Source organism: Hyperolius riggenbachi, chromosome 11, assembly GCF_040937935.1.
Source record: "Hyperolius riggenbachi isolate aHypRig1 chromosome 11, aHypRig1.pri, whole genome shotgun sequence".
Classification (NCBI taxonomy): domain Eukaryota; kingdom Metazoa; phylum Chordata; class Amphibia; order Anura; family Hyperoliidae; genus Hyperolius; species Hyperolius riggenbachi.
This window is the reverse complement of record NC_090656.1, coordinates 255,420,075-255,435,722: the sequence shown is the minus strand read 5'-3', so window position 1 is coordinate 255,435,722 and position 15,648 is coordinate 255,420,075. Positions and strand designations below refer to the sequence as shown.

At 47.0% G+C, this 15,648-nt stretch overlaps 1 protein-coding gene across 1 annotated transcript in view; it reads right to left on the bottom strand.

Moving 5' to 3' along the window:
- Window positions 1-15,648, bottom strand: part of LOC137537990 (receptor-type tyrosine-protein phosphatase eta-like) — a 150,307-nt gene that overhangs the window by 54,619 nt on the left and 80,040 nt on the right. The window contains exon 14 of the mRNA XM_068259909.1: window positions 5,629-5,807. Within this exon, the coding sequence (XP_068116010.1) occupies window positions 5,629-5,807 (179 nt within the window). The remainder of the gene's footprint in view (window positions 1-5,628; window positions 5,808-15,648) is intronic.

Genomic DNA, 15,648 nt, shown 5'->3' with positions numbered 1-15,648 from the left:
GCTTGGCGCCTCTGTTCGTACATATTACAGCACTATTAAGTCCACCCCTGGTGGAAGGGTTATTTCCCCATTTTCCTATCTACAGAGAGCGACTTTTATACCTGAGTGGGGTCAGGTACTAATACTCCTCCACCTACCTGTCAAGTGGTTGCCTGATGGTAACCCACCTTTGTGAGTATAAGAACCTTTGACATTACATTGTATATTGAGCTTACCAGACAATATTGCACTATTGGGATCTTGGTGTCCTCTGTTTTGTTTTTACAAGTATCTCAGGCCTTTAACCATGTAATGTTATCTCAATTTTGAGAGAGAGAAAAAAAAGCTGTTGCATGTATGCACTCATTGAGCACTTTATCAAGAACATTATGCCAAGACAGGGTACGTAGGAGTTGCCCTGAGTTCTTGGCCTGGATTTCCCAGGGTGTTGGAAACATTCCTTTGAGATTCTGTTCCGAGGTGGACCTACTGTGAGAGCAGCTCATGCAGCCACATGTTGAAATAAGGTATTTGCTAGCCTAGTCATGAATGTCAAACAAGAAAATGCTAAAGCTAGTCTACTGCTTAAATGGGAGCTCCAGCCTAAACAAACATACTGTCATTAAGTAACATTAGTTCTGTTAATTAAAATAGATAGGTAATATAATCTATTACCCACCCTGTTGTAAATGAACAGGCAAATGTTTGGGATTTCATGGGGGAAGCCATCTTTTTGGTTGAAAGAAGGTGACAGGTAGCATGAGACACAGTTCCAACTGTCCTGTTTTCTGATCACCTCTCCCAGCTGCACACGCTAGGCTTCAAATCTCAAATTCAAAGTTTAAAAAAAAATTTGCACCAAAATAGCAGAACGAGAACAACAATATCATAAATCCCATCATGCTTTGCACAGCATCAGGGGAAAAAAGCCCGGGCAGTTTTCTTCTGTGCAGCTAAAAATGAGGCTTGGGTAAGAAAAACAAAGTTCTGATGCTGCAAAACAGTTAAAGAAACACCAAGCCTTTTCAGTGCTGCTGAATAGATTTTTAGTCCGGAGGTTCACTTTAAGATCAAGAAAACTAAAGTCATATCATCTGCTCCAATGAAGCATCTGCAAATAGATGGAGTAATAGCTTAGGGTACGTAAGGCGAAGCTGGTGGTTTTGGCGCATGGTGTTGGTGCCGCCATAGCAGTTATGGTTTTACTGCGCTGGGCATGTTAGGGTAATTAAGGCGGATCAGCTAAAAATAGCGCTTATAGATTTGGGTGCGGCTATATTTCTAATGTTAATTATTGTTTTTGTAAATTTACACTCAATTTTGCATATGTTTGGGCGCAAGTGCCTAAAATCGATATTTTATGTAAATCGATAAAGTAAACTCGGTAATATTCCTAATTGTGTTGTGGAATCGGTAATATCGGTAATTTAAAGTTTATGATAATATATCAGAACGAATATCATAACGCTAAATAAAGAAAAACGATGTCAGTCATAACGATAACTTAAAAAGTCTTTTGGTGTAATAACGGTAAATGAACATGTTTAATGATGGAATGTAAGCAAATTCTGTCCAAATACATATAATTTTGTAATTATGAAAATATAACATTCACTGTACAGATGTAATAACGATATTTGACATTTCAATTTACGATAATATATAAAGTATTTACGATAATTTAGGGTTAGACACCACCAGGGGGGTGGTTGGGGTTAGGCACCACCAGGGGAGTTTTAGGGTTAGGCACCATCAGGGGGGTGGTTAGGGTTAGGCACCACCAGGGGAGTTTTAGGGTTAGGCACCACCAGGGGGGGGTGGTTAGGGTTAGGCAGCACCAGGAGGGTGGTTAGAGTTAGGCACCACCAGGGGGGGTGGTTAGAGTTAGGCAGCACCAGGAGGGTGGTTAGAGTTAGGCACCACCAGGGGGGTGGTTAGGGTTAGGCACCACCAGGGGAGTTTTAGGGTTAGGCACCACCAGGGGGGGTGGTTAGGGTTAGGCAGCACCAGGGGGGTGGTTAGGGTTAGGCACCTTCAGGGGGGGTGGTTAGGGTTAGGCAGCACCAGGGGGGTGGTTAGGGTTAGGCACCACCAGAGGGGTGGTTAGGGTTAGGCACCACCAGGGGGGTGGTTAGGGTTAGGCACCACCAGGGGAGTTTTAAGGTTAGGCACCACCAGGGGGGTGGTTAGGGTTAGGCACCAATAGGGGGGGTCTAGGGGTTAGGGATAGGTAAAGGGAGGGTTCTGTGTCAGAGTAGGGTTAGGTACATTTAGGGTTAGCCACCACCATGGGGGGTTAGGGTTAGGCACCACCAGGGGGGTGGATAGCGCTGTATCCTGCGCCCAAGTCTACCGGCGCCGATTTTAAATGTACTCCCACCAAGGGAGGGTTCTGTGTGAGCGTAGGGTTGGGTTAAGTTGTGTTGTTGAATTACATTACGATATTTAACGTTATTATATTTTCGTTTTCATCTCACATCAGTTTTATACCTGTAATAATAATAGTCAGAATTATCGATTTTACATTACAAATACCGTTAAATTATCGATATTTCTAAATTACTATATTTTTCTTTTCCCGATAAATCGCGCCTAAATTTGACCGCGACTTTTTCAAATGTACGCAATTCAGGGTTGCGGCAATGGCCAGACCCCAAACTACTCCTCCCTCTGAGTTGCTACAACACGGAGGGGGAATAGTATTTAACGCTGCCGGGAATTTGAGCAGAAGCAGGGTGATCCACTAGACTGCTATTCGGCTCACACTGCGCCCCGCTCACCGCCAGTGTACTAATAAATACGCAATTCAGTATAACATAGGAACTCATTAAGTTTAGATAATGTTTTGTTAAGTTTTGTTATTTATCAAAACGTGTTTTTCAAAAATATTCAAATCTTTTCTTACAATCTTCTTTTTAAATTCTATTTTGTGTAAATAACTTGAGTCTTGAGTCAAATAACTTGTGCTTGAGTCAACCCCCATATTTCTCCTTTACCACGACTTTTTAGTAGTCCGAGGATACCTAACTCACGGTTACCCCTAAGGTTCACAACGCTTGTTTCAATACTTAGTTTATTCTTGGTGACCCATGTTATGTTCAAACCGGGGGCACCCGATGCGCCGTTATAAGGGGCAGTGGGTGCGAGCGACGTTATCGTTGCACCGCGTACTAATATAGGTGAGCGCAGTGAGCGGGGCTGCACGCAAAGTAGCTTTGCTCGCACTAGGGGCAAAAAATGGCTTTTCACACCAGCGCTGCCGCTAACACTTAGCGCCGGTTAGTGAATCAAGCCCATTGTGCTTATTCATTTCCGGGTGAAAGAGTTCACATCCCGACTGACGTCAGGAAGTGAAAAAACAGAATCGCTCTGCAAAAGCGCTTAGAAATGCGCTTTATAAAAAAAAATCATGGCACGCAGGGAAGTGCCGGGAGGCGCTAAAAATATCGTGCATCGTGCTGGTGTCAGCGGTTTTGATTTTAGATGAGAACAAAGCCTAAGGGCTCAAACCCACTAGGAGCGATTTCTAAGCGCCAGTGATTTGAAAAAGCTCTTGCTAATGCAATGCTATGGGGGATTTTTATACAATCACATCGCTCCAGTGGGATCACACCCAGAGCATTACATTAGCAAGAGCTTTTCTCATCACAAAGTGCTCCTAATGGCTTTCAGGCCTCAGGCTGCTTACACAGTAAGACGTTACAGGCGCACGTTAGTGCAGCCTGTAACGCTCCCCCAACGTACAGCAATGTAACACAAGTGGGCTGTTCACACTGCCCCCGTTGCGTTACATGTAACGCTGCACGTATTGCCAAAAATGCAGCATGCTACGGCGTTACAGCGGCTATAGCCGCGTTAGACTGTTTGCACATGCTCAGTGGGGGGGGGGGGCGGAGAGGAGGCGGGGAGATGCAGCTACAGTAGCCGCGCACATGGCTACTTAATATTCACTGCACTGGCGGGCGCTGATTGGCCGGCGGGACCACGTGATGCGGAGTGTCTCGCTCCGCATCACGTAATCCCGCTGGCCAATCAGCGCCACTCTGGGAGATATTGTAGGACTCGAGCCGCCTAGCGCGGCTCACTCTACCGTCGGCTCTTGCAGCACCATACGTTGTGTTAGGTGCACGTTATGCGACCTTAACGTGCCACCTAACGCAACGTCTTGGTGTGCAAGTAGCCTAAATGTTTATAGTTGTCCATGAAAACATAGAGTTAAAATTTCATTCTCCCTCCACCCAAGGCCATATTTTGTTTCAATGGTTGGACGATGTGTCAACTTTCCCAGTCCAGAATTTTAGCATGCTCATATAGTAATCCTTAATACTTATGCTGCATCATGCATAATTTAACCAATTTTAACTTTTTTTTTTTCTCCTCAATAGACAAGACAAATAACATTTATATCACACTTTTCTCCTGGCGGACACAAAGCGCCAGAGCTGCCGCCACTAGGGGGCACTCTATAGGCAGTAGCAGTGTTAGGGAGACTTGCCCAAGGTCTCCTACTGAATAGGTGCTGGCTTACTCAGCAGACAGAGCTGAGATTGGAACCCTGGTCTCCTGTGTCAGAGGCAGAGCCCTGAACCATTACACCATCCAGCCATCAAATAGAGGTAAGTACAATTTTACAGGCAAATTCTTTAAGTGTCCAGACTTAACCCATTAACCCTTTAGCAACCAATTTATTTAGAGGCTTATAATTTATTTATTTTCGCACACGTTTTTATTTTTTGTTACATTTCCTTGCTACTAATAAGTGCTGCTGTAATGTGTATTTGTGGTCACTTGTCACTAGGGGGCGGTGTGAGGCAATAACAGAGGACTTCTGCTTTCAGTTTCTATATCCTCTGCTAGCAGAGAGAGATCAAAGCATTCCAAGAATTGACAGCACTGACTAAGGTCAAAATCAGTGCACTTAAATCAAACGAGACAATTCCTTTGATGCTGCTAATGGGTTAACGGTGCAATATTTAGCAAATTATCTTATTTTTGATAAGAACATCTAAATCCACAGCATTAAATAATCCAAGTTATTCCTGATATTCAAACAATTTGAGATCAAATGTAGGAAAAAAAACAATCCACTACGCTGATTGCCCAGATTATCATCCACGATTGATTTGGCCCACCAGCATTTTTTTGTTTTTACACAACACGATCTGAATAACCTGATGGAAGATACAATAGTTGGACTAAACATTGGACCATTATTGGGCACCTTTAGAAGGACTGTGCTAGCCTAGGAGATGGCCAGTGAAAACTGGGATAATAATAGTAAGAAGTTTAAAGTGACCCAAGGCATCTCAATCGCACATTAAATATTACATTAAAATGCTAACAATATACCTTCAAAAAATTCCATTATACCTCTTCTTTTTACATGTAAATGTTTGTTAGAGGATTTTATTGCCCTACTTCCGTGACCTACTCTCCACAGAAAGAGCAGGCAGATAAGGACTGCTGTAATTAGAAGTAGCAATGAGCAAACAAAAGCTTTCATCAACAGAGGGGTGGGGAGATAGGACACTGAGCTTCAAACAGTTTAGTGACTTCACACTTGGATCCCTTTAAAGAAAAAGGTGAACTCTTCTAAGCATAGCACAAGCAGAAAACATGAATTGGATAGACATCAGTATATGGACCTACCTGCATTGGAGGATCCTTTCTGTGTAGCTGTAGTGGTTAGTGTAGTAGTGGTATAAGGAGATGTGGTCGTTGTAGAAGTTGACTTAGTGTAACTGGTGAGAATTGCTGCTGACTTCTCTTCGTTGATGGTGTCAGTAATTGGATCATAGTTTATACTAGTAAAACCAGCTATGCCCACCCTGAAAATGAGGCAGTAATTAGCAGTAATACTACACATTACAATGTTCCATGGCACTGTATGACAATGGAGAGCGTTTTCTGATGTGACACTTTCCAAACTGTTTTCAAAATTTAGACACCGGGTTTGCAATTTAGAGGACTATAAGCACAGGCATTAAGGTGCCATAAGCTCCACCCCTGAGCACAGGCCACACCCCAAGTAAAAATATTCTGAACTCTAATTCAGTTTTATGTCACTAACTGTCCTTAGAATCTTACACCCTAATCACTGCCTCATATCATCCTTAGTGAGACAAGGATTAGGGTGTAAGTGCCTTAGGTCAGTGATATGAGGCAAGGATTAGACTGTAAGCTTCTGAGGTCAGTGACCTGAGAATGGGGGCTGCCTCTTCCACATGAGGCGCCTGTAGGCACGTGCCAACAGGGCCTTATGGAAAATCCTGCCCTGCCCTTACGCAATTGTCACTTCACGTAAAATCCTAAGTCATTTTGGTTTGTCACCTGGCCCAAAGTAAACTAAGGAGAAATAATTTACAATATATCATTTGGTACATTCACCTAAAGCTCTGCAAACCCCATAGTCATTGAACATCATTCCAATCAGTAGCTGCCCTTTCCCACAAAAATCTTTTCCTTTTATCAAATAGATCATTAGGGATGTCTGTATGGCCGATATTGTGGTGAAACCCCTCCCACAGTGTGATGTCATGACCATGGTCCTGACAGTTTGCTGTCTGTGAACCTTGTTGCATTGTGGGAAATAACAGCTTTTTCAAACTGCCAAGCAAGTAATATCTCCCTCTGTGCATAGAATGCTCAGTAACGAACATTCCGCACAGATCACCTGGCAGGACTAAAGATATCACCACCAGTGATACATTTCAGAATGTAAATCAGGAAGAGGAAAGATTTTACAATGGGCAAAAACTGACCAAATAATCTATAAATGAATATTGTAAAAAATAAGCATTATGTTGTTTTCACTACAGTTCCTCTTACATCTGTGATTGTACATTAATGGTGTTATGGACCAATCAAACAAAGGTTCATTACTATGGCAGAGCTGACCAACTTATCATATCATGTAAAAAAAGTATGCACGCTTTTAACCATTTATGCCACCTGGAGGTGATCCTCACTTCCAGGCGGCTGCTGTGTTGCTGATGCCTGCTTCTGCGTGCTCCCGTGTGCCCCCGTGCCGCCCCTCGGTAGCCCGGAGATCAATGAATGGGAACATGGTTCCTGTTCATTAATCTAAGTCCCCAGCAGAAAAAAACGACGGTCTCTTATCAGAGGCTGCGGTCTTTCTGAAGTTTTCCGTCCTCTTCTCACTTCCTGGAAGCGAGAAGGATCAAAAAAAAAAATCTCAATGTGGCCATCTTGTGGCCAAATGGTAAAAATACATTTACATACATTATTCAATACATAAAACACACATTATTACATTTAAAATTAACTGTTTATTTCCCTCACCAAAAATTACCCAAATACAATTTTTTATGGAAAAAAAATTACAATTAAAAAAACAAAAACAAAAACATAAATAGTTACCTAAGGGTCTGAACTTTTTAAATATGCATGTGAAGAAGGTATATTATGAACATTTTTTAAATTATAAGCTTGTAAATAGTGATGGACACAAAACTGAAAAAATGCACCTTTATTTCCAATAAAATATTGGTGCCATACATTGTGATAGGGACATCATTTAAAGGGAACCAGAGAGGAATGTTAATAAAAAATAGAACAAGGTTTTATACATACCTGGGGCTTCTTCCAGCCCCATAATCTAATCTTGGTGGAGGGCTGCTTCACTTCACTGCTGGAAATTGTGAGCACTAATTATATTACATTGCTGTTTGTATATTGTTTTTTGCTGCTGCAATATCTGGTGGATTGTCTGTGTGGTTCATCTGATATTAAGCAGCAAGTGTCAGTTTTTAAAAGTACAATTTTTTTTTCTTTTCCCTCTAGTTTGTTTTGCAGCAGGCAATTGGCTAGGGGGAGGGACTAGCTGCAACACAGGTGTTAAATTAAACAGGAAGTGTAGGCCAAACCTCTAATCTTGGTGGAGGGCTGCTTCACTTCACTGCTGGGAATTGTGAGCACTAATTATATTACATTGCTGTTTGTATATTGTTTTTTGCTGCTGCAATATCTGGTGGATTGTCTGCAGTGGTGCTCAGCAGAGCTCGAATATTCGAGTAGCTCGAATATTCGAGCTCTTTTTCAGCTATTCGAGCTCGGTATTCGAGCTCCGAATAGCTGTAGCTATTCGAATGGGCTATTCGAGTACACTCGAATAGCCCATTCACTATTCGAGCTATTCGAGCAAACCGGCGCTATTCGAGCTCGGTACCGAGCTCGAATAGCGTCATAGCCCAGATTGATGTCCTTAGAGCCAATCAGAGGGCTCCCAGGCCCTCTGACGGCAGCCAATCACAGAGGGGGACCCTGGCCAACCCCTATTCTATAAATAGCGGCCGCCATGTTCCGTTTCTCCGTCCTTGCCTGAGACTTGCATAGAGAGAGAGTTGCTCCTTTGTGCTTTGGCTTAGCAAGAGCTCTATTGTGGTCATTTACCTAGCGTTTTTGCTCACATACACCTCCTATACACACCTATATTGTTGTTAGTTAGTTAGACATTGTATTTTAGTTAGTAGCTTTTGTGTTACATAGAGAGAGACTCAGACAGCTGCTGCACGCTTACAGCTTTAGGCCTCAGGGCCTGCCTGTGTGGGCAGCTGTTCTCTCCTGTCCTCTGTTTATTTCTCTCTATTCTATACCAGTATTTCTGCTGTCCTTTACTACTGATTGTATTAGTATTGTAGTTATATACTGTAACTGTACTAGGACACTCACTGTCACTGTTCATAGGCTACTAGCTGCTCCTGCGTGTGTGCACTCACTGTCTGTGTAGTGTGTACACACTACACACACTCTATTTCCTTCTGATAACTGATTGCTTATTGTAATTAGTTAGTTGTACTTACTGTTACTACTTACTGTACTAGGAGTCTAGGACACTCAGTCACTGTTCATAGGCTACTAGCTCCTGCGTGTGTGCACTCACTGTCTGTGTACACACACTACACACACTCTATTTCCTTCTGATAACTGATTGCTTATTGTAATTAGTTAGTTGTACTTACTGTTACTACTTACTCTTACTGTACTAGGAGTCTAGGACACTCAGTCACTGTTCATAGGCTACTAGCTCCTGCGTGTGTGCACTCACTGTCTGTGTACACACACTACACACACTCTATTTCCTTCTGATAACTGATTGATTATTGTAATTAGTTAGTTGTACTTTCTGTTACTACTTACTCTTACTGTACTAGGAGTCTAGGACACTCAGTCACTGTTCATAGGCTACTAGCTCCTGCGTGTGTGCACTCACTGTCTGTGTACACACACTACACACACTCTATTTCCTTCTGATAACTGATTGATTATTGTAATTAGTTAGTTGTACTTACTGTTACTACTTACTCTTACTGTACTAGGAGTCTAGGACACTCAGTCACTGTTCATAGGCTACTAGCTCCTGCGTGTGTGCACTCACTGTCTGTGTACACACACTACACACACTCTATTTCCTTCTGATAACTGATTGATTATTGTAATTAGTTAGTTGTACTTACTGTTACTACTTACTCTTACTGTACTAGGAGTCTAGGACACTCAGTCACTGTTCATAGGCTACTAGCTCCTGCTTGTGTGCACTTACTGTCTGTGTACACACACTACACACACTCTATTTCCTTCTGATCGCTGATTGATTATTGTAATTAGTTAGTTCTACTTACTGTTACTACTTACTCTTACTGTACTAGGAGTCTAGGACACTCAGTCACTGTTCATAGGCTACTAGCTCCTGCGTGTGTGCACTCACTGTCTGTGTACACACACTACACGCACTCTATTTCCTTCTGATAACTGATTGATTATTGTAATTAGTTAGTTGTACTTACTGTTACTACTTACTCTTACTGTACTAGGAGTCTAGGACACTCAGTCACTGTTCATAGGCTACTAGCTCCTGCGTGTGTGCACTCACTGTCTGTGTACACACACTACACACACTCTATTTCCTTCTGATAACTGATTGATTATTGTAATTAGTTAGTTGTACTTACTGTTACTACTTACTCTTACTGTACTAGGAGTCTAGGACACTCAGTCACTGTTCATAGGCTACTAGCTCCTGCGTGTGTGCACTCACTGTCTGTGTACACACACTACACACACTCTATTTCCTTCTGATAACTGATTGATTATTGTAATTAGTTAGTTGTACTTACTGTTACTACTTACTCTTACTGTACTAGGAGTCTAGGACACTCAGTCACTGTTCATAGGCTACTAGCTCCTGCGTGTGTGCACTCACTGTCTGTGTACACACACTACACACACTCTATTTCCTTCTGATAACTGATTGATTATTGTAATTAGTTAGTTGTACTTACTGTTACTACTTACTCTTACTGTACTAGGAGTCTAGGACACTCAGTCACTGTTCATAGGCTACTAGCTCCTGCGTGTGTGCACTCACTGTCTGTGTACACACACTACACACACTCTATTTCCTTCTGATAACTGATTGTTTATTGTAATTAGTTAGTTGTACTTACTGTTACTACTTACTCTTACTGTACTAGGAGTCTAGGACACTCAGTCACTGTTCATAGGCTACTAGCTCCTGCGTGTGTGCACTCACTGTCTGTGTACACACACTACACACACTCTATTTCCTTCTGATTACTGATTGATTATTGTAATTAGTTAGTTGTACTTACTGACTGTTACTACTTACTTACTGTACTAGGGACACTCACTCAGTCACTGTTCATAGGCTAGCTCCTGCGCGTGTTTGCGCGTGCGTGCACTCACTGTCTGTAGTGTACACACACTAAATTTACTTGTGATTACTACTGATTATTGTAACTGCTAGTTGTACTTCCTGACTGTTACTACTTACTTACTGTACTAGGGACACTCACTCAGTCACCTCACCCACCAACCCACTCCATTAAAGTACCCCACTTTTCACCCGCCCTTTTAAAAAACTTTTGTCTATACGCCCAAAACATCGAAGATGTCTGGAAGTGGCAGCCAGCGCGGTTTGGGCAAGGGGAAGGGCAGCAAGGGAATCAGGAGGAGAGGGAGCAGCATTGTGGCAGGCCGCGGCCGCGCCACCATGCACAGTTCCGCAGCAGCAGCGTCAGTGGCTAACATTCCTCCCATAGCCACTGGCCGTGGACGCCTTGGGCGCCGCCCAGCAGGAGCATCTGCAACTCACGCTGCAGAGACACAGCAGCAGCAGCGTGTAGCACCTGCTCCGATTTTCCTCCAGCCGGGTCGGAAACGTCCCATTGAGGAAAAGCATGCAGACACTGTGGTGCAACTCATGACGGAGGATGAGCAGCCCGCCATCAGCTCTGCATCCGAGGCCTCCACCCTCACCACCACCACCACCACCCCTGTTCGCAGCAGCCGCCCAGCAGGGTCTGGGGAGGAGGCCAGTTCACCGTCACAAGTTGGCGACCTGTCACTCAGCAGTATTTTTACCCCAGGCACCATCAGGGTATTGTCTGCTGTTGTTGGCGATTTTGAGGAGGAGATGCTGATGGGCACTTTGGGGGATGAGGGATTGGACAGCAAGACTGTGGCGACAGTCAAGCAGCCCATCCATGCATCAGGAGAGGAGTTTGGGGGGTCATCATCCCAGCAGGACATGTTTCAGGAGGGGGAGGATGATGATGACCCGGTGACAGACAGAGACTGGGTGCCACCACCTCCAGGGGATGTCGTCCTCAGCAGCTCTGAGGAGGAGGAGGAGGATGCTCTTGTGGGCCTTGCAAGGAGGCGCATCATTGCAAGCATTGGCAGCAGTAGGCAGGTCCCACAGCCTGCTGGTGTCTCAGGCTCAGCAGCAGCAGCAGCATCTGCCAGTACCACCACCAGCCGCACCCAAGCCCCCCCCCCCAACCACCACAGGGAGACAGGCAGCAGCGCTTCCATGCCGTAGGGGGATGTTTCTGTCACCAATCTGGCGATATTTCACCATGCCCACTGTGTACAGCAAGTACGCCACTTGCAACCACTGTCAGCGGAAGTTGAGCAGAGGTGCAGACCCCTTAAAGTTCAGCACCAGCTCGCTCATCAACCACCTTGCTGCGAAACATTTCCACCAGCATGAGGAGTTCCAGAGGCTGAAGGCATCTGGTGCTGGCAGTGGCACCACACCCATCACTGCACAGCCTTCAGCAGCAGCAGCAGCAGCAACAGCAGCCACCCGCCCTCCTGCTCCTCCAGCAGCACCAGCAGGAGTGCGGAAACGCACTGCTCCTCCCCCCTCTGCAACTCCTCCCGCCGACACTGAGGCCTGTTCTGGCAGCCAGTCCTCAGTGGCCTCCTCCGCTGTGTCTGCTGATTCCCGTGCCAGCAAAAGGCCACGCCAGAGCCTTTTGAGCGAGTCCTTCCAGGGGGTGGTTAGGGCTCTGCCTCCCAGCAGCCGTCGCGTGCGGCAGCTGAACGGCTTGCTGGCACGGGCCATGTGCTCCCAACTCCTGCCGTACACGCTCGTGCAGGAGGGGAGCGACATTCGTGTGCTGCTTGCTTGCGCAGCCCCAGACTGGCAGCTCCCCAGCAGACACTTTTTCTCCCGCAAGGCCATTCCTGCACTGCACCGCTTTGTGATGGCCAATGTGGAGCGAGGGCTGGAGCACGCGGTTGGTGAAAGGGTCCACGTCACCATGGACTCCTGGAGCAGCCACTTCGGGACAGGCCGCTACCTGTCCTTCACTGTCCACTGGGTCAGCTTGGTGGAAGGGGGTGAGGATGGGAGAGCAGCAGCGGGCACAGCAGCAGCAGCAACACAGTGGGTGGTGCCACCCCGCAGGGTCAGGGGAACTGCAGCAGGTTCCTCCGATCCTCTGCCATCCTCCGGCACACCTGGCCAAACCCCCCGCCTCAGCAGCAGCGTGAAGGCCCGCCACTGCCAAGCGCTGCTGCACTTGGTCAGCCTTGGGAAGACCAAGCTGACGGCAACCCATGTGTTGGCCAAACTCCAGGAGCAGGAGAGGATTTGGCTGACCCCCAGAGGCCTCAGAGTCGGAGAGGTGGTGGCCGACAATGGGGCCAATCTGGTTGCCGCAATAGACAGGGGAAACCTGACCCACATCCCCTGTCTTGCCCACGTGCTGAACCTGGTGGTGCAGAAGTTCTTGCGCACCTACCAGGGGATGGGCGAACTGCTGGAAACGGCAAGGAACGTTGTGCGTCACTTCCGGCGCTCGGCTGCAGCCTGTGCGAGCCTGGAAGACGTGCAAAAAGAGCTGGAGCTGCCACACCATCGGCTGATCCTTGACGTTCCGACTCGCTGGAACTCCACCCTGGCGATGTTGGAGCGTCTGGTTGAACAGAAGCACGCTGTCAACCAGTACCTTGCCCTGGCCACTGTTTCCGCCGCTCAGAGAAGGGACAAGACCAGCAACATCCCGTCCATCGTCCCCGATGATGACTGGAGGCACATGCAGCAGGTGTGCTTAGTGCTGGCTCCCTTTCTGCAGGCCACTAACATGGTGAGCAGGGACCATGCTATGGTCTGCGAGTGGGTGCCCCTGGTTTGTCTGCTGAACAGGGCCCTCGATGCTTTGCTGGAACAGGGAGCGGCAGCCTTGGACCAGCAGGAGCGGCAAGCAGCTGCACAGTCCACCTCTGAGGGGGAGGAGGAGGAGGACTTGGTGGAGGTCCCTGACCTTGCTGCTGATGAGGGGGAGCAGCACAGTGCAGCTGAGTTGGTGCGGGGGTGGAGAGAGGATGAGGCTGACGAGGCAGAGGAGGAGGAGGAGGATGAGGACAGCAGCACTGCCGTCGATGTGCCAGCAGACGTGGCCCGCCTCTTCCCAATGGCAGCGCACATGCTGAGGTGCCTGCGCAGGGACCCCAGGGTGATCCAGATGAAGCAGAGGGAGGACATCTGGATCAGCATGATGTTGGACCCACGCCTCAAGGGGAAGTTGAGCCAGTTCCTGCCGCCTGCAGGAGGAGACCCAGCGCAACAAATAAGGAGCTTGCAGCAGGCCCTTGTTGAGCGCTTGGAGGAAGCCTTCCCCCAGCCTTCCACCCCCACTGTCCAGCAGCCAGCACAGAGGCAGCAGCAGGTGCCTGCATCCAGCAGCAAGCGCCCCACAGACCTGCTGTCTCTCAGCCACGAGCTCTACAGGACTGTAGAGGCTCCGGCAGCAGTGACTAGAGAGGAGGTGCATGCAGCAGCATCCTCCTCCGGTCACAGCCAGTGCCTGACCCGCATGGTGGCTGACTACATGGGGTCCTACAGCGGGCTTGACAGCGATGCCCCTGTTGATCCCATGGAGTATTGGGTCAAGCGCCTGGAGATCTGGAGAGAGCTGGCGCAGTACGCCCTGGAAGTGCTGTCCTGCCCCCCTTCCAGCGTGCTGTCCGAGCGCTGCTTCAGTGCAGCTGGTGGCGTGGTCACCGAGAAACGCTCACGTCTGTCTCACAAGTCTGTGGACAGACTGACGTTTCTCAAGATGAACCAGGCGTGGGTGGAAGGCGAGTTCCTGGCCCCTGTTGTCGGCGAGAGGGGGACATGAACTGGCTGCCGGAACTTAGAACCATCGTTAATGTGCCTTACCACCCTTTACCACCTCCTGGCTCCTGCTCACTAAGCCAGCCTGGTTCACTTTGACTATTACGTCGCCTGCAGCCACACATTTTACACCTACAGTGGGCTGCTGTGTACTGCCCTTCTGCTGTCTGTCTGTGTTTCCCACTGCCAGGGTACACAGAATTACCTTCTGCTGCCACTCTGCCACCAGCTATTACGTCAAACAATAGCTATATTGGTTGTAAAACCAAAACTAAAAAAACCATTAAAAAAAAAAAAAAGGTTTAATTTTTCTGAGGTGCCCGGGTTGAAAACTGTGTTATCCCAGTTGTGTATTGGACACGATGTGGGCTGCACGACCGCTGTCTGGGACCTCCTGTTGTGTTTATTTACAGCCCTGGTATCACCGCTAGGTACCAGGGCTATTATGTCACGCTGCCTACCTGCTGCCACACTCACACTGCTCCTCCTCCATTCCTCCTCCTGCTGCTGCTGCTGTCTGTCTGTGTTTCCCACTGCCAGGGTACACAGAATTACCTTCTGCTGCCACTCTGCCACCAGCTATTACGTCAAATAATAGCTATATCTGTGTAATTGGTTGTAAAACCAAAACCAAAAAACCATTAAAAAAAAAAAGGTTTAATTTTTCTGAGGTGCCCGGGTTGAAAACTGTGTTGTCCCAGTTGTGTATTGGACACGATGTGGGCTGCACGACCGCTGTCTGGGACCTCCTGTTGTGTTTATTTACAGCCCTGGTATCACCGCTAGGTACCAGGGCTATTATGTCACACTGCCTACCTGCTGCCACACTCACACTGCTCCTCCTCCATTCCTCCTCCTGCTGCTGCTGCTGTCTGTCTGTGTTTCCCACTGCCAGGGTACACAGAATTACCTTCTGCTGCCACTATGCCACCAGCTATTACGTCAAATAATAGCTATATCTGTGTAATTGGTTGTAAAACCAAAACCAAAAAACCATTAAAAAAAAAAAGGTTTAATTTTTCTGAGGTGCCCGGGTTGAAAACTGTGTTGTCCCAGTTGTGTATTGGACACGATGTGGGCTGCACGACCGCTGTCTGGGACCTCCTGTTGTGTTTATTTACAGCCCTGGTATCACCGCTAGGTACCAGGGCTATTATGTCATGCTGCCTACCTGCTGCCACACTCACACTGCTCCTCCTCCATTCCTCCTCCTGCTGCTG